The sequence below is a fragment of the Mus caroli genome, unplaced genomic scaffold, assembly GCF_978045245.1.
Source record: "Mus caroli unplaced genomic scaffold, Mus_caroli_1 scaffold_3, whole genome shotgun sequence".
NCBI lineage: Eukaryota > Metazoa > Chordata > Mammalia > Rodentia > Muridae > Mus > Mus caroli.
Window position 1 is genome coordinate 107,059,413 of NW_028227258.1, and position 22,524 is coordinate 107,081,936.

General features: G+C 41.5%; 1 protein-coding gene across 5 annotated transcripts in view; it reads right to left on the minus strand.

Annotated features, from left to right (window-relative positions):
- Dclk1 (doublecortin like kinase 1) overlaps positions 1–22,524 on the minus strand; it is a 309,605-nt gene that overhangs the window by 278,828 nt on the left and 8,253 nt on the right. For all 5 annotated transcript variants that reach the window (XM_021157493.3, XM_029475006.2, XM_021157495.3 and 2 more), the window contains exon 3: positions 16,837–17,183. In XM_021157493.3, coding sequence (XP_021013152.1) covers positions 16,837–17,183 — 347 coding nt within the window. The remainder of the gene's footprint in view (positions 1–16,836; positions 17,184–22,524) is intronic.

Genomic DNA, 22,524 nt, shown 5'->3' on the forward strand with positions numbered 1-22,524 from the left:
AGAGACTTCTATGAGGATTAGATTGTGCCTCCTGCACAGCGACAATGTCTCAATAAGAACGTTAACACACAGTGAAGCATGAGTAAGAGGCAGGCACATGTGACCTGCAGGTAGAGCCCTTCCCTTTCCTGACTGTACACATGAATTTTCCAGGACACCCCCATTTACAGAAAGGTGCATTGTCACCCCTTGGGTGACCTTGAGAACTTCACTGGCATTATCAGGGTACAATCTTGCCCAAAGTCCCTCAGGGGCCACACTATAATCTCATCTGCAGAAACAGGGGATGAGAATAAAACAGAGGAAAGGGGTGGTTTTAGAAATAATTTCTTTCTTTCTTTCTTTCTTTCTTTCTTTCTTTCTTTCTTTCTTTCTTTCTTTCTTTCTTTCTTTCTTTCTTCCTTTTTTTTTTTTTTTCCAAGACAGGGTTTCTCTGTGTAGCCCTGGCTGTCCTGGAACTCACTCTGTAGACCAGGCTGGCCTTGAACTCATCCTTTCAACAATATAAGTCCCAAACCTTCAAAATGTCATTTGCAGATTCTGTTAAGTCCTTTAAATATGACTCCCAGAGAAGCCCAGACCCACACAAGGGCATGCCTCATCTCCCCTGAGTCTCTCTACATTGCTAAAATCTCCTCTTCTCACACACTTTTACTGTGTATTATACTTGCTTCCCTGAAATTCTTTTCTGCAGCAAAGTCAAGAGTTCCTTCCAGAGAACTCGTGGGGCTTCTGAAGTGAGAACAGGGCCCTAGGTCTTTGTCTCATCTCACTGCTGCCGAGAGCGTGACTGCGAATTTATTAAGGCCATTGTCTAAGACAACTACAAGGCATAAATTGTATGGCACATAAATTATACCTTAATAAATCTGCAATCAGCCTTTATGTTTTTTAAAGCTGATATGTTTTTAATTTAACAATATTCCAGATCCAAAAAAAAGAGGCTGTTTTAGGAGAATATTCACATTATAAATGTTCATTTGCAGAAAGAATGTAATTTTCCATCATTGGAAAAAGTAAAGTTTTGCAGCAATCTAAAAAGAAAATATCATTAAGGGTTTGTTTTTTTTTTATTCTTTCCAAATGGATGGATTTCATATAACAACTCCAAAAGTCAGTAAAGTAGCAGCAAATACTTAGCAGAAAACATTTAAAGGCATTTCAGCTATTCCATCAAGTGGCACATTCATGTTCACATGCTTAAATATAAAAGGGCTTAAACTTGATAAATATTAAAAGAGTACAGAACTTGATAATTTAAGGGGGGAAAAGCCTATTTTGATGCCCTCGGGGGTAAGGTTCATACAGCTTCACAATGAAACATGAATAAACCTAGAGTAAAACAATGCACATAAATTTTATGTGTTAAAACTTTTGGAAACCACCACAAGGCATCACATATGACATGGTCAAGGGTGGGTCTGTCTCCCCTGGATAGGAATCACAGGGGTCCGTACGTCTGCTCTGTCTCAGCATCTCTGAAGTGGAGACAGCAATGGTGTCTACCACACAGTGTGGTTGGCATGGTAACTGTGAATGCTTGGCCTAGGGAAGCATGCAGATAATGAATAGGTGCAGGTCTGTTCTCATCTGGTTTAATTTGCTGAAGTTTGTGCTGATTTGGAAGCAACTGCCCTTCCCCTTTAGGCTAAGAACTTAAACATTTTGTTCCCTGTGAGGTGGCGCTGTTTGTGAGGGTTCTAGAGCCTTTGGGAGGTGGAGCCTTGCTGGAGGGAGCAGTCACAGTCAGGGACCTTTAAGGGTTCCCCACATCCTTGGCCCTCATCCTGTTCACCTCTGCTTCCTATGCACTAGCTACATGACATTTCTCAGCTTTCTGCTCCTGCTGCCTGCTGCCTGCTGCCTGCTGCCATGCTCCCCTGGCCATTATAGACTTTAACTCTCTAGACCCTCAAGACAAAATAAATGTTCTACACTATGTTGCTTTTGGCCATGGTATTTCATCACAGCCATAGAATCATAACTAATACACACGTATCCCTGAGCCTTTGCTTTCTGGGGAGGCCAGTCCACCAGACATGTTGATGCCAGCTGGGCATAACAAAATCTCTTTCAGCTGTTGATTCATTCCACACTGAGTTACTGTCATCCCCTGGCACACAGATGCTGCTAAGTCTGGATCTCCTTCAGCTGATAGCAAAAGAGGACAGAGTAAAGGATGCTCAAACAGAACTCACACAGCAGGATCACCTCCCTGGCCTGTCCAAGTGAAAGAAGTCCAAGAAAGGGATTAAATAATTTAAAGGAGTACTCTAACCACAAGGAAGGCTTGCTTTTTCAAAAACAACCTCATTTTGAGACCTTAAAAATAAACTATCTTTGTCTAAGGTAAAACCAAATCCAACTGGTCTTTAAAAAAAATAACGATAAAGATAACTTCTAGTGATAGCAGCTACACTCAGACCAGTGCCGAATTCAGTCATCATCAGAGAAGCTTCCTCCTGCAGCAAACGAGAGCAAATACTCAGCCCTAAATGGGATGTCATCACCAATGCCTCCCCTCAAAGCTCAGGGGACCCTGTGGAAAAGGAGGGAGAAAGACTGTAAGAGCCAGAGGGGATGGGGGACCCCAGGAGAGGGAGGCCCTCACATTCCATTGAGCAAAGCTCATATGAGCTCACAGAGACTGAAGCAGCAAGCACAGGGCTGCACCAGGTCCTCTGTGTATGCACTATGGCTTCCAATCTGGCGTTCTTATGGGGCTCCCGAGTGTGTGAGGACAGAACGAGTGGCTCTCTGATTTGGGGGTCTCTTTTCCTTCTCTTGGTTTGCCTTGTCTAACTTTGATGTGACTATTTTTTTTTTTTTTGCTTGATCTTATTTTATTTTGTCTTGTCACGTTTGGTTGTCATCTCTTAGAAACCTGTTTGTTTCTAGTGAGAGACAGAAAGGGGGTGGATCTGAAGGGGAGAGGAGGTGGGGAGGAACTGGGAGGAGCAGAGGGAGGGGAAATAATCAGGGTATATGTATGAGAAAAGGATATTTTTAATAAAACGGGAAAGTTTTTAAAATAAATAAAGGCTAATGTTTCAAAGAAAAGAGGGGGAAAAAGTGTCTTTAATGTTGATTATCAATGAGCTTCCAGTTCTTCTAGACCAGTGGCTCCCAACCTTCCCAGCACTGCAAACCTTGAATACAGTTCCTCACATTCTAGTGATCCCCAGCCATAAATGTGTTTGTTGTTACTTCATAACTATACTTTTGCTGCTGTTATGAATTGTAACATAGAAATCTGTGGAAATAGAAGTTTGTCAAAGGGGTCACAACCACAGGTTGAGACCCTCTACTTTATACCTTCTCTTCTCCTGCCGCGGATGTGCTTGTGACAACCCCAGAAACACACCTTTTGGTTTTGATGATCTGGAAGTTTTAAGTGAATTGATGTCACTGCTCTGACTGCCAACATGCCTTCATGGGAAAGCAGAGGCTAATGACACTGAAATCTGGACAATTACAAACTGTTCTCAAGTCATTTAAAATTGGCCGCAGGCTCTATGAGCAGGGACTAATTTTAACAAAAGCCATTTAATGATACATAGGTACACAAAGCTAAGCATTTTGTATTATTTAAGTTCTGAATGCATTAACAAAACCACTCTTGTGCTTATCAAAAATTTGCCTAAAAGTGTTTCCAGACTGTCCAGACTTCAGGGACATTTCCAAGTAAAACTAACTCTCACCAATCCTCTGCTACCTACAAGGATACGCAAATGTGATACGGGGTTTCTCTTGAATGATGATGCCATTGGAGAGCAACTATTCTCAGCGTCTGTGCTGTGCCCGACCCAGACAGCATTGTGTTTTTTGACCTAAGAAAGCTGCAAGAACTGGCATAGTCTCTGCAAGAAAACACATTTAGGTAAAAAGAATAAGGTGTCATCTTCTTGACAGAATCCACATAAAACTGTTGCTCCAGTTTGGCTAAACTACAGAGTTGTCTGTAGCAGTTGGCTCACATAGTTGACTTGGGAAGAGGTCTGTCTCATGGTCACTGTCAACATTCTGCATGGTGAAATAATATTTGAGGCTTGATTCCTTCCAACTAAAAGAGGTCAAAGAGATGATTTTTTTTTTTGGTCTCCCTTTCTTACCCATCTCATCAGGGTCACCGCATGTTATGATAATTTAATAAAAGGGTGTTTATTTTTAAATATAAAGTGACCAGGGCGATCAATTTGAAATGAAATATAAATAAAACAGAGAAGGAACTTTTGTTATAGGAAACAAAAAACCTGTGACGTTGCCAAGAAGCAACACGATCATTTTCCCATGCAATTCTTTCACAGGACACCGAGTCCAGAAATGGGGTGAGAATTATGGAGACAAATCCATTTGTCCCAGGGCAAAGCATCAAGCATGCAGGAGAAATGAGGCAATGACATGGCTCTCCACACAGAGGTCTGACTTGATGCTAGAAGTCATTATTTTTGACTTTCCTATCCAAAAGAGGTCATGTTGAGTGGGTTACTGGGCCTTTAAATGTGTTTGTTTGGCTTTGTGTGTCCTGACTGTTGTGGAATCGATCCCATTCCACAGATGCCCCAAGTAGGGACACCTCCTTTGCCTTTTAGCTTCCTGGGCTACACTGTAAGAAAACCACTTGAAGATGTTACTTCCACAGGCTTACCTCATCCACTATTCTCAGCAAACAAGTCTGTGAGGTATGAAATCCTTGGCACTAAATACCTAGGCACCTTGGCAGAAATTACCTTCAAAGTTATTTGCTCTTCCATTTCCCATTAAAATTAAACATTAAAAGACGCCCTTGTGTTTTGGGCATCTTCCATGTTGAGAGTTTTCTCACTTGTAAGAACTATACCTGGCAACCATAGATGATCTAAATTCAGCTCATGGGAATTTTGTTGACTTTTACTCATGCCCATTGAAGATGCCCAGAGGATGAATGAGGAAAACACTCATCTGTGTATGGTATGGAGGAAGACAGACAGCACCCAGCAGCACTCGTGTGGGCGGACTCTCGCTGGTCACGACAAGCATCAATCTCGTCTTCAATGTTGGCATTTGCACAGTGCATTCACCATTCCCTGCATCCCCTCATCTCCATTAAGTCTTCTTATCAGACAGCATCCATCTCCCATCAAGGCTAGATTTCAGCAGGAACGCATTTCATATTAAGGCCTGGAGACTTTCCCCGCTGACAGTTATCTCTTGCCATGTGATTTGCAGTGTGGCACTGAGGGAATGTGGATGAAATTGCTGTGGTCTACTGACACTTGCCTTAGAGGACTTTTAAGAATATGAGACCGTCATGTTTTAGTATATAGAGTTGTTTGCAATTTGTTTCTGTTGCATACGTAGCTTTAAAAAAACTCCTATACCACTTTAGTGAAAAATCTCAAAAAACAAGACATCGATGGCACTCAGTTGGTTTAGTACTGAGTGGACCAGTACTGTCTACCTGACCCTCAGTTCTATACCTAGACCTGACCAAAAAAAAAAGGACAAAAGCTATGAAAGGCAATCAGATTATACAAAGTAAAGTTATTTAAAGAACTCTGTTTTTTCTATTAAAGAAAAAGCAAAGAAAATGGACCAAAACATGGCTGAGACACATCTTGTCCATCAGACGATGGGTAATTCTAATTTATCTCAATATTTTCTCATTAACATGGAAATTCTTTACATTGATTACATAATGACCTGTGATGAAACACACCAATTAAAACTTAAATCTTCCATCTGTCCTTTTGTTTTGAGGGCAAGCTGTTTGCAACATAGTTCAGATTTAAAATTGGGTTTTTAAAAGTTCCATTTAATTTCTGAAACTGTTGTATTTTGCTTAATTTGGTTGCAGAAATTTAAGCTAATCGGAGAAATCTGTCTCGGCATATTACTGACACCACTAACGCCCTCAGTTCTGGAGGTCTGCAGCTTCACAATTGGGGAAGAGTCCTCCTGGAGATTCTTCACCAGTTTTTAAATCTTATCAGCCAGTCCTTCCTTTAGTCACTGGGTGACCAAGGCAGCATCTAGAAGATCGAAGTCAGGTCGTCTGACTAAGGTGATAAGATCTTTCTAACAGAATATCTATTGCTCCCTCACAGGACTAAGTTGTATCTAGCAGCTCTAAGAGTGCTCCCAAATTGGGAGATGAATTTTGTTTTATAAATAATCTTAAGAGTGTTTCATAAGTAGGCATTCAAGACAGGAAGCAATGATCAAGATGGGCATCTCAAAGTCTAGTTAAACTGCTGGGAAATATTAAATATGCTTAGCACTCCACACCACGGGAGCCTGAGGTGACCAATGACCTATATGACTTTTGACCCTCCATGGCCATAGGTGTGCATTTTGTTGGACAGTGGAAGCAATGTGCTAATTTTAAAAGCATGGTCTGGGACAAACTGGAGAGTTGTCAAGCATGGTGGTTTTAATAAAAATGCCCCCGCCACAGGCTCACAGGGAATGGCATTATTAGGAAGTATGGCTTTGTGAATGTAGGTGTGGTCTTGTTGGAGAAAGTGTGTTACTGGGGGTGGGGCTTTGAAGTTTCAGAAGCTCAAGCCAGACCCAGTGTTACTCTTTCTTCCTGCTGCCCACCAATCCAGATGCTCTCAGCTCCTTCTCCAGCACCATGTCTTCCTGCATGCTTCTCACCATGATGACAATGAACTTAAACCCCTGAACTGTAAGCCAGCCCCCAGTTAAATATTTTCCTTTATAAGAATTGACTGGTCATGGTGTCTCTTCATGACAATAGAAACCCAAACTAAAACATCCAGTTGCTGAGATTTCAAATCATTAACTGAACAAAGCTCTTACAAAGTCAGGCCTTGGAGATGCAGAGGCCAGCAGGATACCTTCTTGGCCACATGCCATAAATTTTAAAGAAGAAACAGGCATGCATTAGACAAAGATAATGAGGACTTAAAGGTTATGTACAATAGCAGTGAATGGATACCAAGAGATGGAACTGTGAGTTCTCCCAAGAAACAAGGAAATGATCTATAGATGAGATGATCTTGGGAAGTGAGGGAGATTTTGCTTTGCGGAGCCCAACAGTGCTGCTAATTCAGAGAAATGTGTCGAATCATCATGGTAATAATATTCAGTATAAATATGAGTAATGACTGGCTAATATGAGAAGATATTGAACAAATGATGTTAACAATATTAACATAGCCTTAAGGTTAAGTAGATGACCAACATGTAGATATCCTTAAGGAATGTCCTGTGCACTCAAAGAAGCAAGCAAAGTAAGTAACACCCAAGCTGAATTTACAACTGAATGACAAGTGTGCTGATAGAACACTGATAGTACATTTTAGTAGGTCAGCTGGAGGTGTGGCCTTGTTAGAGGAAGTGTGTCACTGTGGGAATGGGCTTTGAGACCCTTCTCCTAGCTACGTGGGAGCCAGTCTTCTCCTGTTGGCCTTCATGCCATGCTTGCCTGGAAAGCGTTGTGTTTCCTGCCTTGATGATAATGGACTGAACCTCAGAACCTGTAAGCCAGTCCTAATTAAATAATGTCCTTTATAAGAGTTTGCCATGGTCATTGTATCTGTTCACAACAGTAAAACCCTAACTCAGACAATGGGGAAAGACACATTTACAATGAGAGAAAGAGAGACGGGGGATTGGTCATCATTAAGGGGTATTGCTGAATAGTTGGCTCCAATGGTATACTTCAAACATGATTTTTCATAAACCAAAAATAACCAAACAACTAAGCTCTTAGTATTTCAATGTAACAACTGTCAGTAATTAGAAACTTCATGGTTCATTTTATTTATTTATTTATTTATTTATTTATTTAGTTAGTTAGTTAGTTAGTTAGTTAGTTAAATTGATACTAACCTATTCATACCTGAGAAAAAGGAATCTCAATTAAGAAGTTGCTTCCATGAGATTGGTCTGTGGGCACATCTATGGGGCATTCTCTTAATTATTTGGTGTTGGAGGACCCAGCCCACTGTGGGTTGTACCATCCTTAGGCAGGTGGGGCTAGTCTATTCGAGAAAGCTAGCTGAGCCAGGGACGGAAAGCAAGCCTGTGAGCAGAGCTCCTTTGTGGTCTCTGGTTTCAGTTCCTAGCTTGACATTTTCTTGGTGATGGGCAGTAAGCCCAACAGGCCTTTTCCTCTGCAAGTTGCTTTTGGTCAGTGTTTTATCACAGCAACAGAGAAACAACCTAGAACAGGAGCCAGTCATAATGCTGAATGTCACATGGATAACACTATGACAATAAAGCAGGTATTATTATCCTTATGACAGAGGGATAAAACAGTATTATCCGACAGTTAATTGCTCCCACTGGGAGGAAGCTTTTCACTGTCTCTTGGGTAGAGGACAGACTTCTGACCCAAATCTATCAGTCTACAAAACCAGTGTATCTCTTTTTGTGTCGTGTAACTGTTCCTACCTATATTTAAATTACAATACATCCAAAATCCCTTATCCTAAGCAAATTCAATATACAGGTTTTGAATTTTTAAATAAGTAAGGTGGTTGTGGTGATTCGAATAAGAATGGGCCCTATGCTTATATATTTGCATGCTTTTTCCCAGTTAGTGGGCAGTTTAGGAAGGATTCAGAGGTGTGGCATTGTTGGAGGAGCTGTATCACTGGTGGTGGGCTTTGGGGTTTCAAAAATCCACACCAGGGTCAGTCTATCTATCTATCTATCTATCTATCTATCTATCTATCTATAATCTATCTATCTATCTATTATCTACCTACCTACTATAGTCTATCTATCTACTTATCATCTGTCTGTCTATGTGTCTATGTGTTTGTCTATTGCTCTAGCTCTAGCTCTGCCTGCTGCCTGTAGATGAGGATGTAAACTCTCAGCTATTGCCCGAGAGCCCTGCCTGCCTTCTGCCATGCTTCCCGCTGCTCCCTGCCATGATGACCGTGGACTGTAAGCCAGTGTCCCATTAAATTATGTCTTTTAAAGCTTGCCTTGAGCATGGTGTCTCCTCACAGCAATAGCACAGTGGCTAAGGCACCAGTACATTAGTCATCTTTTCGGTGCTCTAACAAATATTCAAAATAATCAGTTTTGAAAGAGAGAAGGTTTGTTTTGGTTTATGGTTTTAGAAGTTCCAATCCATGGCCCACTGGCCACATTGCTTTGGGGCCTGTGGAAAAGCAGCATATCATGGCAGAAAGCGTGTGGTATGGTAAACCACCCTCTTCATGGTTGTGGGGTCAAAGGACTGGGCAGGGACTGAAGGGGTATTTCAGGGGCTAAGGGTATGCACTCATCTGTGTAAAACCAAGTTTAGTTTACAGCATCCTCCAGCTCCAGGGGATCTGACATGTCTGACCTCCATAATTAACTGTATTTGTGTGCACTCACCAGCACACATGGGCACACCTATACATACAACAAAAACAAAGCAGATATTTATAAAGACAAACATACACACACACACACACACACACAGAGAGAGAGAGAGAGAGAGAGAGAGAGAGAGAGAGGTGGGGGGAGAGGGAGAAGGAGAGGGAGTGGGGGGGGGAGAAGACGGGCTTGACTCCTACAGCTCCCTCTGATACTATTTCCTAATGATGTAATGACACTGCACTAGTTCCCAGTTCCCACCTCTTAGAGCCTCCAGCTTGAGGAGCGAGCCTCTAACACACAGATTCCAGAGGGACATCCAAGATTTGAACCAAGTGGGGAATCTAAATCAATTTCTCAGGCTTAAGGAGAAACTGCAAGCTAGCCTTTCCGACTGAAATGAAGCCCATTCACAGCTAACTTTAGACTCTGAGCCTTTCCACCATTCCAACAGGGCCCCAAGTTCCCAAGTAGGGGTGATGGATGCCATGTGCTCCCAGCCTTTGTGAAGCAGAAGTCACCACTAGGAGGCAATCCCAGACAGTCTGCCAAGGCTCCCTCTGTACTCTACTGAGGGGCCTTTGGAAAATGGGGGTTTAGTCCTGCTTCAGAACATTCGGAGCTTGTACTTCCTATCCTAGGAAACTGACTTTTGTTAAAGAGCACCACTTCTAGAGCACACACTACTGCAGGCACCCATAGCTGACTACAGCAAGCAGCAGAGGATATAACTCTTCCCAAATTGGAGGAATTAAAATCTACATGAGGACACTTGTAGCAGCTAAGCCTTGATTAGCCACCAAACACACATCAGCTAAAATAGCACACCCTATTCTGAACACTTTAATTCTCCAAGGAAAATGTCATAATTATTTTTAATCTCCCTTTTCACTGAAATTGGCTAAAATATTTCCATCAACTCCCAGATCCGGTGAGTTGGGAGGAGAGTTGAACATGTGCTCTAAGCTTTTGTTGAAAATTTAAATCTGGCATTTAAAATGGAGGCTGGGAACTAAAGTAACAGTAAAACTATTTTTTATACTAATTGCAAACAAAGCGAGAAAAGGGCTAAGTTCATTTTCCCAATATAGCTAATAAATAATAATAGTAAAAATTACATAGATGAGAATAAAAAGTTTATACATACAATAGGAATAAGAGCTATCACAAAAAAAAGCTTCAGTTTCTTCAAAAAAGAGAGAAAGGCTGGATTATCAACAGATATGGGAGCCATCCTCTTCAGAGCCAGTGAATTTTTATTTCCTACCTTTTATATGGAAACTTTCATTTTTCACATTTTTTAATGTTTGCTATCATAACCAAGATCAGATATTTAGTGGCATTTATCTCTTCTTACACTAATAAGAGGAAGATGTAGCTTATTCTATAAATACAGTTATTTTTAAAGATCCTTTGTGTTTTATTTATTCATGTTTATATTACATGTAAAATTGTTTGACTGCACGTATATATGTGCACCTCATGTGTGCAGAGCCCACAGAGCCAGAAGAGAACACTGGATCCCCTGGAACGGGACGTACAGATGGATGTGAGCCACCAAGTGGGTGCTGTGAGCCAAACATGGGTCTGCTACAAGAGCAGCTTGTGCTCCTAACGCCTGAGCCATCTCTCTCTCCAGCTCCTAAGCTACCGCAGATTAAAATTAGATATCTCAAACCCAGAGAAAAAAAGAAAAGACCATCTTGTGATATGTACTTCACTAATTCTTTAGGCAACCAAACAGTAAAGTGGGACAATTTCAACAACATTCTGAAATTGAGTTGCAAGCATTGGCGCCTCTCTCTCTCTCCCTGTGCAATGGTAGAATTTTCCCACTTGACATTTTCCAGCCATGACTGGCCTCTTGGGTCATGGAAAGAGGAAAAGTGAAATGACTGGTAGGGAGGGAATACTGTGCATTAGCCAAATGACTCTCAAGATTTTTCACATAGGATAAACAATCATTGTTTTCTCGTGCCGGCGTGCTAGTGCTGATGGATTTTACAATGTGTGCTGCTTATATGAAATGTCTATCAGATAACAATGTAGCATCCCTGCCCCCCCCCACCCCACCCCGTGTTCTCTGAGTGTAGTGCAACAGCATGCACGCTATATCTTCAATATTTAAGAATAGGCAAGATGCAGATGTGCCTATGTTTTCCACTTAAAGACCATCTGGTTTACCATTGTTGTGTTTCAGAGGGGGTGGGGGTCATATGGAAATGCCTTGCCTATGATCTTCGCTGTACAAATAACCTTGGGCACTTTCTATTCTTTATATTTCTAAGGAAGTGTCAATAACCACGAATTTAGGAGATTTACCAGCCGCAGAGAGCCAGACTGACATTTCCATAAAAGGATTCAGGAGACATGCTATGCTTATATCAAATCTTGTATCTCTGTAGCTTGTGTTAACACAGTGACCTCCAAGAGTGACAGCTTGGCAGGGTAAGAGACTAGCCAACACTGGGACATGCCAGAGGAAGTGACTCTCAGGCTCTCAGATTCTGAGAACCTCTGTAAGATGTGCAGAGATGGGGTGTGACTTCGATTTGCACATGTCCCCTTTGCTTTCCTAGAGTCCCTAAATCAAGAGCAAAGAAAATGAAGCATCAACTTTATATGCCCCAATATAGGGGAATGCCAGGGCCAAAAGAATGGGAATGGGTGGGTAGGGAAGTGGGGGGCGCTATGGGGGACTTTTGGGATAGTATTGGAAATGTAATTGAGGAAAATATGTAATAAAAATATATTAAAAAAAAAGAAAAGAAAATGAAGCATCACAGAAAACAGAGCTTGGCAAATATTCGTGTGAATTCAGATTCGGCAACCATGGAAGTTGATAGCTTGGTGCCATGATGGGCAGAATCATCCTGAAAGCTGGTGGGGTACAGAGGGTGGGGGGCACAGAAGTGTTTTAGCCACACAATTCTGGACTCCTGTGTTCATGAGCTGCTGTGGTCATCTTAACCGGCTGCAGCTTCCTGTGGATACTTTACGCAGTGAAACATTTACAGTACATTCGTTTTCTTAGTGCAGTCTAAAAATATCTCAGAAACAAGTGCCGGAGGATGAATGAACTCTGAGGCTTTGGCTTTAACGCAACCCTAGGAGGCAGCAAATTTAGGAGGCCACATGGTGGCAAGAAGTAGTGAGAACAGTGTGGGCACCATGCCCTCCAGTGCCCAGTTCTTCTGAGTAGCAGTGAACAGTGGGCACGGCTTTTACTGTTACCGCTAAAACCACAGCATCAGCTGTTTCCATCCATAACACATCTGTGTGCTGCCTGAAGGTGATGTTGAAACCATTTCAGCTTGTACATCACCCTCATTCCTCACGACACAGCTACCAAAAGCACTCAAGCATTCATTTTGTAAGCGGCTCTATTTCTTCAGTACAAAAGTATTATCTTTTAGTTTTTATTGCAAATTGAATTTTTTCCCATCCAGTTTATGGATTTGATGCAGGCCTTAGTTAAGCAAATAAAAATCGATAAACGAGTGGCAGAAGTCATTTAGTTGGTTAGAGGATGGTGCTGCTGATAAAACTTAGCACAAATCATCAAAAGGTTAATTCCTGGTGGCAGCACATGGCACCCATGCCATCATGTACTGAGTGTGCTGGCTAACTTTATGTCAACTTGTTACAATCTAGAGTCATTTAAAGGGAAACTCCACTGAGAATATTCTTCCAACAGACTGTCCTGTGAGCAAGTCTGCAGTGCATTTTCATGATTAATAATTGATGTGAGAGGTCCCAGCCCACAGTGTATGGTGGCACCCCTGGGCAGGTGGTCCTGGAGTGGCGGAATTAGAAAGCAAGATGATCGAACCATAAGGACCAAGTCAGTAAGCCGCATCCCTCCATGGCTTCTGCTTCAATCCCTTTCTCCAGCTTACATCTTTGAGTTTCTGCCCTGACTTCCCTCAGCAGTGGAGTGTGACAACTGAGTCATACGTAAAATAAATCCTTTCCTCCCAAGTTGCGTTTGGTCATGGTCGTCACAGCAATAGAAACCTAACTGAGACACAGCGTTAAGATGCCATTCCTGTATACTGAGTGCCACTGCATAGGAAGGCTTGAGAGAAACTGGCTGCTTTTCAGAGGCTTACCCAACCTCAGTCTCTGCCAGAACTGTCCATTCTACTTGAACAAACTATTTATTGGGCAGATTCCCTTTTTAGAAAGAAAATGATTCAAAAACAGCTGGGGTCCATGAAGGACTTTTTTTTTCCTACTTGGAATTCAAACATCCTTCATGCTCTTTGACTCTGTCATTTCTTCACAGAAAACTGTGCTTCACAAAAATACAATCAACTTCAGTAGTCAGTTTCAATAGCTGCAGTGGGGGTGATTTACCATCATCTATCTTGATTAAATGTCTACCTATCTGTCCTGCATCCATCCATCCATCCATCCATCCATCCATCCCTATCCCGAAAAAGTTCAAATGAGATTCCTTGGGAAAATGCTTCCATTACAGTTTAGATTTTGAACATCCCCCATAGGCCTGTTTCTTAACGGCTTGTCCCACAGGCAGTTGGTTGAATCATTAAGAAGTAGACCTTCATTGGAAATCTTTAGGTTATTGGAGATATAGACTCTGGAAGAGGGTTTCAGGCCTTTCATGATCTCTGTTGTCATCACTTGCTGGATTTGTGATGAATGTTTTTGCTCACCTGCCCGAGTTCCTACCACAGAGTCCTGCTGTGCTACTGGCCCAAAGGAACAGACAACCTGGCCATTAACACCTGCAAACCTGTGGGTCAAAATACTTTTCTCTTTCTATGTTAATGATATCACAGTTCTCCCTGGAATGATGGAAAGCTGTCTGCCACTGTTCCATTTAAACATTCTCAATAGTCTTGCAGCTATTCCATGCTTTAACCTGGCCTGCCCTGATATAATGATTACCAGCACAAGTCCTTGAGTATCACCAGCTCAAATCCACCTCCACTATGGTTGTCTTTTAGTATGTTTTTAACGTGTTTAACAAATACGTCTTTGTACACTTCTCTATTTAGCAAGAACAAGAATACAACTTTTGCAGGGATTAAGCATGCTCGTACATGCCACATGCTTAGAACAATGCTCAATAAACCTGTTATAATTATACTTCTGCAATTCTATCACATATACTGTCAGGAGCTGCAACCATAAGCGCTGGACAAGACAAGAGTAATAATCACCGCGTCTTATTGATGAAATAATGAAGCCCAGTCACATGTTTTCAGAATCATCTGGTTCAAAACCAAGATTTGAGTCCCAGTCTTTGAGTGCTAAACATCGGATTACTTCCAATCGTACTGAATTATTCACACTGATTGTTTACATTCGTCCATAGGAAACACAGCCACTGTGTTGACAGTAGGGGAATCCAGGAAAGAAGAAACAGTTGAGAACATTCTATCAGCTCAGGAGAAAGTACATGGCTAGGTGCTACAAGGATTACCTGAAGCAGTGGCACCTGACTTGGTAACTTAGTATATAGCGATTTTGAATACCCTAAATTGTAAATGAGAAAAAGCAGGAGAGGGAGTGGAGGGGAGGGGGAAGGGGAAGGGACACTCATAAATAATTGGAAATTCTTTTAAATTAATTAACATACAAAATAAGAGGCATCGTTACAACTTTCTTAGCTAGCCTCATTGCTCTCTCATGCCTGTCCCCTCTGCCCACCTGTGTCCCCTGTGCCTGGCATTGCTGGTCCCCTTCCTCTACCCACGTAGCCCCCCATTCCACTTCACATACATGTCTCTTTTTTTTTGTCTTGGAATTTTACTTTTTTTTCTGAAAACAGGTAAATGCCTATCTTGAAAAAATAAAATCATCCCAGAAAAAAATGCAGAACTATGGGATGTTTGTACAACCTGGGATTGGAAGAACTATGGGATGTTTGTACAACCTGGGATGGGTTGAAATGTCTAAGTATGTCCTTCATCTCTTTGCTGTCCTTTGGGATAATTCACAGTCCCATGGTGGACTTGCTGGCTACTGATGCACAGATGACATCCAAGCCTCTAGGATCTATACGATGGAGAATATTACCTACCCCACACATCCTTATCTACATGCAAGTTTTATGAGACAAGCAGAAGACGGTCAATACTCACAGATGACCGGCACGCTCCTTTGTTCCTAATGAATTTTAATAAGTTAGGACATTTAAATGGATCCCTGGGGTAGCAATTCTTCATGACTGACACATTTTATATAGTATTAGCATCTATTCTCATTCATAAAGTTTGGTTATGTTAGCCTTTGGAAACTTTCATGAGAGTTCTACTTAATACAACGGGTCTCTTCATTATGAATCTAGCTTAGATTTTTTTTTTTTTTTTTGTGTGTTTTTCGAGACAGGGTTTCTCTGTGTAGCCCTGGCTGTCCTGGAACTCACTTTGTAGACCAGGCTGGCCTCGAACTCAGAAATCCGCCTGCCTCTGCCTCCCGAGTGCTGGGATTAAAGGCGTGCGCCACCACGCCCGGCTCTAGCTTAGATTTTAAGATGAGCTAAATCATGCAAATCCTTCAAATTGCCTTCAAATTATAAAAAAAGAACCACAGTAAAAACTACCTTTCAGGGATGGTTTCTGGGGAAGTGAGATGGTTTACAGGCAAGTTGACCATGCTACAGTGGGTGATCCCACACCCTTAAATATATAAGCAGCACAAACTGGATCCAGTGGGTTATTAAAAAAATAAATAAGGCACATGAAGTTGGAAGGATGTGAGGAGGTGGGGTGGGTCTGGTAGACGTTAAGGGAAGTAGTAGAGAATGAATATGATGAAAATATATTGCATGAAATTCTTAAATGCTGATTAAAATATATTGCAGAAACATACATTTCAAGCAAAGGTAGTAATACTGAAAATGATCACTATCAACAAACGGGCACCATTCAACTCCGAGTGAGCAGCAAACACACCATGCATATGAGCAGTGTGGGGTGTTCCTGCACTTCCCCGTCTGTGTCCTGACAAACCTTAAAGTAGCCCAGGTGGAATTGTGCCGTTTGTTCCTTAGCTAGATTTAAAAAAAAAATCTCTATAATTCCATTGAAGCTGACTAATGAGCATTTCTGAGACATAGAATCATAAATTGTGATTTAGCTCAACAAATGATTTCTATTTTTCCCCCATTACCCTCCTTTCTCTCTACATCTTAGTCGGTTTTAAGACTCTTAGAGGCCTTAAAGTACAGAGCACAAATTTGAAAACAGAAGACAGAGCAGTATTATTATGCTAAGCAAATAACTACTGGAATAATGAAAAACAATGATTAATCTTGAAAGACAGTTCCCCCTCTGAGTTTTTTTCATTATTATGATTAATTCAATCTTGTACCAATCAATATTCAGCTAGCCTCAGATCAACAAGTGTTTGTTGATGAGTAGATGACCCAGTTACTTCTACAACCAACAAAACACTGTGTGCCAGGTGTAGTCCCCACTCCCAATTTCCTGGCTCTTGCCCATAAAATTCTAGTCCTCACGCCCCATACACTCTTACCTGCTTCCCATCCAGGGTGTACAGGCGCTTCACCACACCGGAGTCCAGCTTGATAGCGTCGGTAATGTCAGTGAGAACCTGCTCGAAGGAATGAGCCGTCTTCTTGTTCAACAGGATTCTGACAGCCTTCCGTGGCTTCACCCCACTTCTGATGATGGTGACCAGCTTGGGTCGAATGAAATCCTTATTCTCCCGAACCTCCGAAGGCCCACCCTTGGCAGTGGCCAAAGAAGACACTGCGCGGGAGGCTGAGGTGGTCTTGACGTTCACTGACCAGTTGGGGTTCACATTCTTGGTGTACTCCAGCTTCTTAAAGGGCTCGATGGAGCCGCAGACATAGCTTTCACCTGAGGAAGAGAAAGAGGATTTCAAATTTACATCCATGGGAACCCATTTCCACCCCCCACCCCCCCACCCCATGCAGTCATTTATTTCACATTTTCTACGTAGAGGCAAGAATTGCCTGTGCTTTTCAAATCAATGGAAAAATGATTGAGACTGAGTTAAAACAAAACCCACTATTTCTCACTTCTTATACAGACTGGCGTCTTGGGAGAGGGAAAAAAGGAAAAACAAAAATATGTCTCTCCCTTTGGCTGCTGATAGAAATACTGATAGACGTGAATCAGTTTCCGAAAGAAAAAGAACTGGAATTCAAAATTGACATTATCTTTTGATACTTAAGGGCATTTAAATTTTAAGCAAACTTCAAAATTAGAAGCATATTCATTTGGTGCCTGAGATAATTTGAAAACTAAAAATGAATCAGTACACAGCTTCTTAAATAGGTAGTATATAAGTGTAATGAGAGTATACTATAAAGATTCTGTTTGACCAGATAAAATTATGAAAGCCAGCCAACATAATAACCCTTCTTTTCTGTTGTCTACATCATGCCGACCAAGCCATGCGAATAAGGAAGTCAGTTCAAACTTGCTGATTGGCAAAAACAAAAGAGAATGACCAGCCTATAATCTGTAGTGTCACAAATGCACTGTAATATCACAAAATGTTTATTAATAAATGACTCGAGAGTGTGCTAATGAGACACTCGGTCTGAAAATATATAGATTATATGCAAAAGACTACAACACAGGTGCTGAGAGGCAGCAAATTATGAAATAACTGATTCTAAAAACATGTCTTAATCCCTTCTCTTGGATGTATCAAGAATGACAAAAAATAAATAAATAAAAGTAACCAGCACAAAATGTGTGCCAACATTTATTTTGCTAAGAGGTTTAAACACTTCTTTCAAACATGTACTTATGCTCCATAAGAAACCATAAAGCTTAAATATATTAAACCCCTTACATTAGCAGAGTCTGACTTATTCCAGGTATATTTTCACCAGGATTGAAGTAAATATCACATATATATGCATATATACATACAAATACATATACATATATGATGCTGTAACAGGGTAGTTTTCAAGGTTTGTTGTGGATCATGAATGAACATATCAGTGGGAAGATCTATGTGGCTCAAGACTGTGTTAGGTAAGCTTGTGACCTTGGACCAGTCCCTTAGATTCCATGTAATGGTTTACTCAATGAAATGTCTCTTGAGTTCCTGTGGAGGTCAATTAGGAAGCCTGGAAATGCAGCCTGGTGAGAGAACATGTTCCTAGCATGTACATAGCCCACAGGCCTGGATTTGTTCTCTAGTATCTCCCCAATAGACAGTGGAGATGAAAGCATCTCAAATGTGCAGTTGCTCTACAAGTGGCCAGAGGCAACTTTGCTCGCAACTATGCAGTAAGCTTGAAAAGCCAATTTAAAACAGTAAGTCAGCCATATGGCAGACAAGCCATCTGATGCATGCTATCTACCTGCAATCCTCACCACAACCTGTGAGTCCAATCCTAGCACTCTTCTCTCTGAAGGGCACACTGAGGCGTAATGACCTAGGTAGCTTGCTCAAGATCACATGACTAGTAAGGATAAAACCAAGATCCAAACAGTGATTGGTCTGACTCCAGAGCATGTGCTCTTATCCATGATTCCATGTATCTACATGTGCCTCTGAGATAGAAACCTGCTTGAGTCTGAGATCAAAAAGAAGCTATCTTTGTTAGATGTTTGTTTTCCACCCTAACACAAATGAGAGTTGTTTGGGAATGAGAAAATGCCTCCATCAGAGTGGCCTATGAACAAGTTTGTAGAGGGATTTTCTGATTGATATTGATATGAGAGGGCTCAGCATACTGTGGGTGGTATCACCTCTGGGAAGGTGCTCCGGGTTATATTAGAAAGCAAACTGAACAAGCCATAGGAACAAGCTAGTAAGCAGCACTCCTCTGTGGCCTCTGCTCTCAGTTCCTGCCTCCAGGTTCCTTCCTTGAGTTCCTGCCCCGATGTCCCTCCATGGTGGACTACAAGATGTGAGCAGATATAAATCCTTTCTTCCTCAGTTTGCTTTTTATCATAGTGTTTATAACAGAAAAGCAATCCAGGACAGAAGAAAACAGGGATTGCAGCTAAGTTTAGAAAGATAAGACAGTTTTGCTTTTATTTCCCATTGTTCAAAATTTTCTATAATGTTTACTATAGATGTATTTCTCTTTCACTCCTAAATAAGGGTGAAATTATTACTCCACAGTATGGGAGTCTTGGAACTTTTCATGTAGCAAAAGAAAGGTGAGAAAACATTGAAGAAATGCCCCAAACAGAACTAACAAGGTTTGGTGTCATTTTGGCTTCAAAAGATAAGAGGGGGAGAAGACACAGGTGATATTAAAATAGATGCATCTTATTCCATTCAAGCTGTGATGGACCAGGTGGTTTACAAATACAGACATTTCTTTTGGGGGTTTAGAAAGTGGGCAGTCCCAGATTGAAACTCTGTGGACTCGGGAGGCCCCTTCCTTGCAGATGGTACCATCCTCCTGTGTCTTCATGGGACAGGCTGGGCAAGACACTTCTCTTAGGCCTCTTTCACCTAGCATGTGCTCCTATGTATGAATCCATCCCATGAGCCAGTCACCAAGGTTTCTGTCTTTTAACACCATCCCGTCAGTGGTTAAGTTTCAACATAGGACTTTTGGGAATTCATAAATATTAGTAAGCTAGCAGGTGGTGACACCATTCAGTAAAATCTGTTAACAGGAGAAGAGAAACAAATTCTAGACAGTGACGAAGAGGATTCCCCACTTGCCCTTGTGAGTTTGAAACACTGAGTGTTCATTTCAGCTGAGTGCACCCAGGCAGTTAAGAGTGCAAAGGAGAGGGCTGACTTCAAGAGACAGGTCATTATTTAATAGTGGCCTAAATTAATGGGAGCTAGAAAGATCACAGAAAATGATCCAGAGACAGGAAAATGGAGGGATGGCAGCATATCTAAAGTGTGGCAGGCAAAATAGAAACTCATAACTCTTGTATCACAGCAATGATTACGTAGATCTATTGATAAATGCCCAGACACATAGCAGCAGCCAAGGAGAGACAATACATCTACAAGAACTCAAGATCCTTCTACAACTCTCACTCGTTGCCCAAAGGAAGACAGTCACTTTGCAATAAAGAATCATCTCAAGTAGCCAACTCTGGGAAAGACTTGTGTCAACATTTCTCTGAAGTAAGATCCTTGGGCGGGTGTGAAGTTACTTCTGGGGAATCCCTGCATTAGAAACACTCAGTACCGAGCTGAGCTTCAGACGGGCATTCTGCAAGCTACTAGAACAGTATTCAAGTTCTCAAGGACTGCCAGTGCTTGACAGACATAACTAACATGGCAGCTGAATGCAGTGTCTGGTTGCATAACAGCAACAAAATCCCCAATCTCTGTGGGGAAACTGAGGGGACTCAGTTGCTGTGTTGCTGTGTCCTGGTCCTCTGCATGCTGTGTTAGATTGTAGACCTTCCATGGCAGATGCTGGTCAAGGGGAGAACAAGACACCCATCTTGTGATACTTCTGTGAGACCAAGTTAATTTCCACATGAAATATTTGATTTGATTTTAAAAAGTAAAATCTAGTCCTTAATTCATGTATTATGTCAGTATTCTTTCGATTAAAATGCTTTAATGAAAATATAACAAGAAAGTAAGGAGAAATGACTTCCTGACCACAGAGCACACAGCACATAGAACCCAGCAGGCATGAAAATAAAGTCATAAGTTGAAAACTGTCATATTTGATGACAGAATTTTTCTATAAATTTGCTCGATGAAAAACATAATCAACAAACTTACTAGGTTAAGATGAATATAGAAAAAAAAACTCATTCATTAAAACAAAGGAATGATACTTAAACTAGATCCTATGTCGATAAAGATGCCGTCAATGTGGCAGTAAAAGACATAAGGTACAAAGCAAAAGGCGTAGGAAAATATATAAATGCCCCTTAAACATATGAAATGATGGAAACTAAAACCACAATAGGGTAGAAGTGTTCTCTTGATGGGTTGGCAATGGAAAGCTGTATGATAGCATTGTTTCCTTGAAGGTGGCAGGGGTATAAACTGGAACCACCATGATGACCTGGAAGTCTTCAATACTCTTCTACCTTCACCCAACCACTTCCTATGCATATCCTCCTGAAAATAACCTCCACCACGACGAATAGACAACAAATCCAAGTGTGCTCACTGCAAGCCCATTTATAACAGCAAGGGGTGGCACACATCCTGCAACCTCATCAAGAGCAGGCCGGTTAAATGAATTAAGGTATATTCCTATGAGGAGTGCCCTGGAGTAAACAGAAAGAACATACTTTGGCCTGGATTTACTCATAGGAAAGGAAGGGCCTCTCAGGTAATAATGTTACATGGACAGCAAGCTGCAGAACCAGACACATACAGAGTTACCATGCCGGGTTGATTACATGTAGATTGTAATATTTTGGCAACACCAAGGAACAACTTGCCTCTGGGGCTTTTATGGAAAGCCTGCTTTAGAGATTTACAGACATTAATTTTTAAACTTTTGACGTGTCAGAGACAGAGAGAGCACCAGTGAAAGTAAATGAGCTACAGAAAGAGAAGAAGCGACACCAAGTTAGAAAGAAATCCATGCTGAGAATCAGGCAAGCGGAAGCCAAGACAGACGAGAAATCACTTAACTGTGGGGTGAAATTCAGTTCATTGGACAGAGCCTTTCTATAGCTCTGGAGTTAGGCAACTTCTGAAGAGACCAATGAGAGGCCAAGACACAAGTGGGAAGGGAGGAAGAGGCGGATTCCACCGCTTCTAACAGAGCTGACCTGACAAACACCCCATTTACTGATATCCTGGGACTAGGTATCTGTGTCATTTGTACCCCGAGAAGACCCGCCTCACAGATATGAGGGCAGGGGAGGACTCGGCCAGTCATTGCTCAGGATCCTGCTACATCTCTAAGAGCTTGAAGGATCTGGGTGTGGTACTGTAATTTCTCCACAACAGCTGCATCCCTAAAGTAGAACTGAAATGGCTCAAAACTGGAGAAGGAGACCACACCCCAGGTGAGCCACTGCAGAGACACAGTTACAGTACAGCTGTCCTTAGCAAGCATCATGATTTATGAAAACCTGCCAAGACCATATTGAAAGCAAATCCTTGGGAATTTCACCTTCAATACACTCTTAAGTACACATGTGTTAGCATGACCATATGTATACATGCCGATACAGACATATATTCACTTGTTTGCCCAAATACACACTCACTTGTTATATAATTTGAGCTCAGAACTGCTCTATCAGGGTG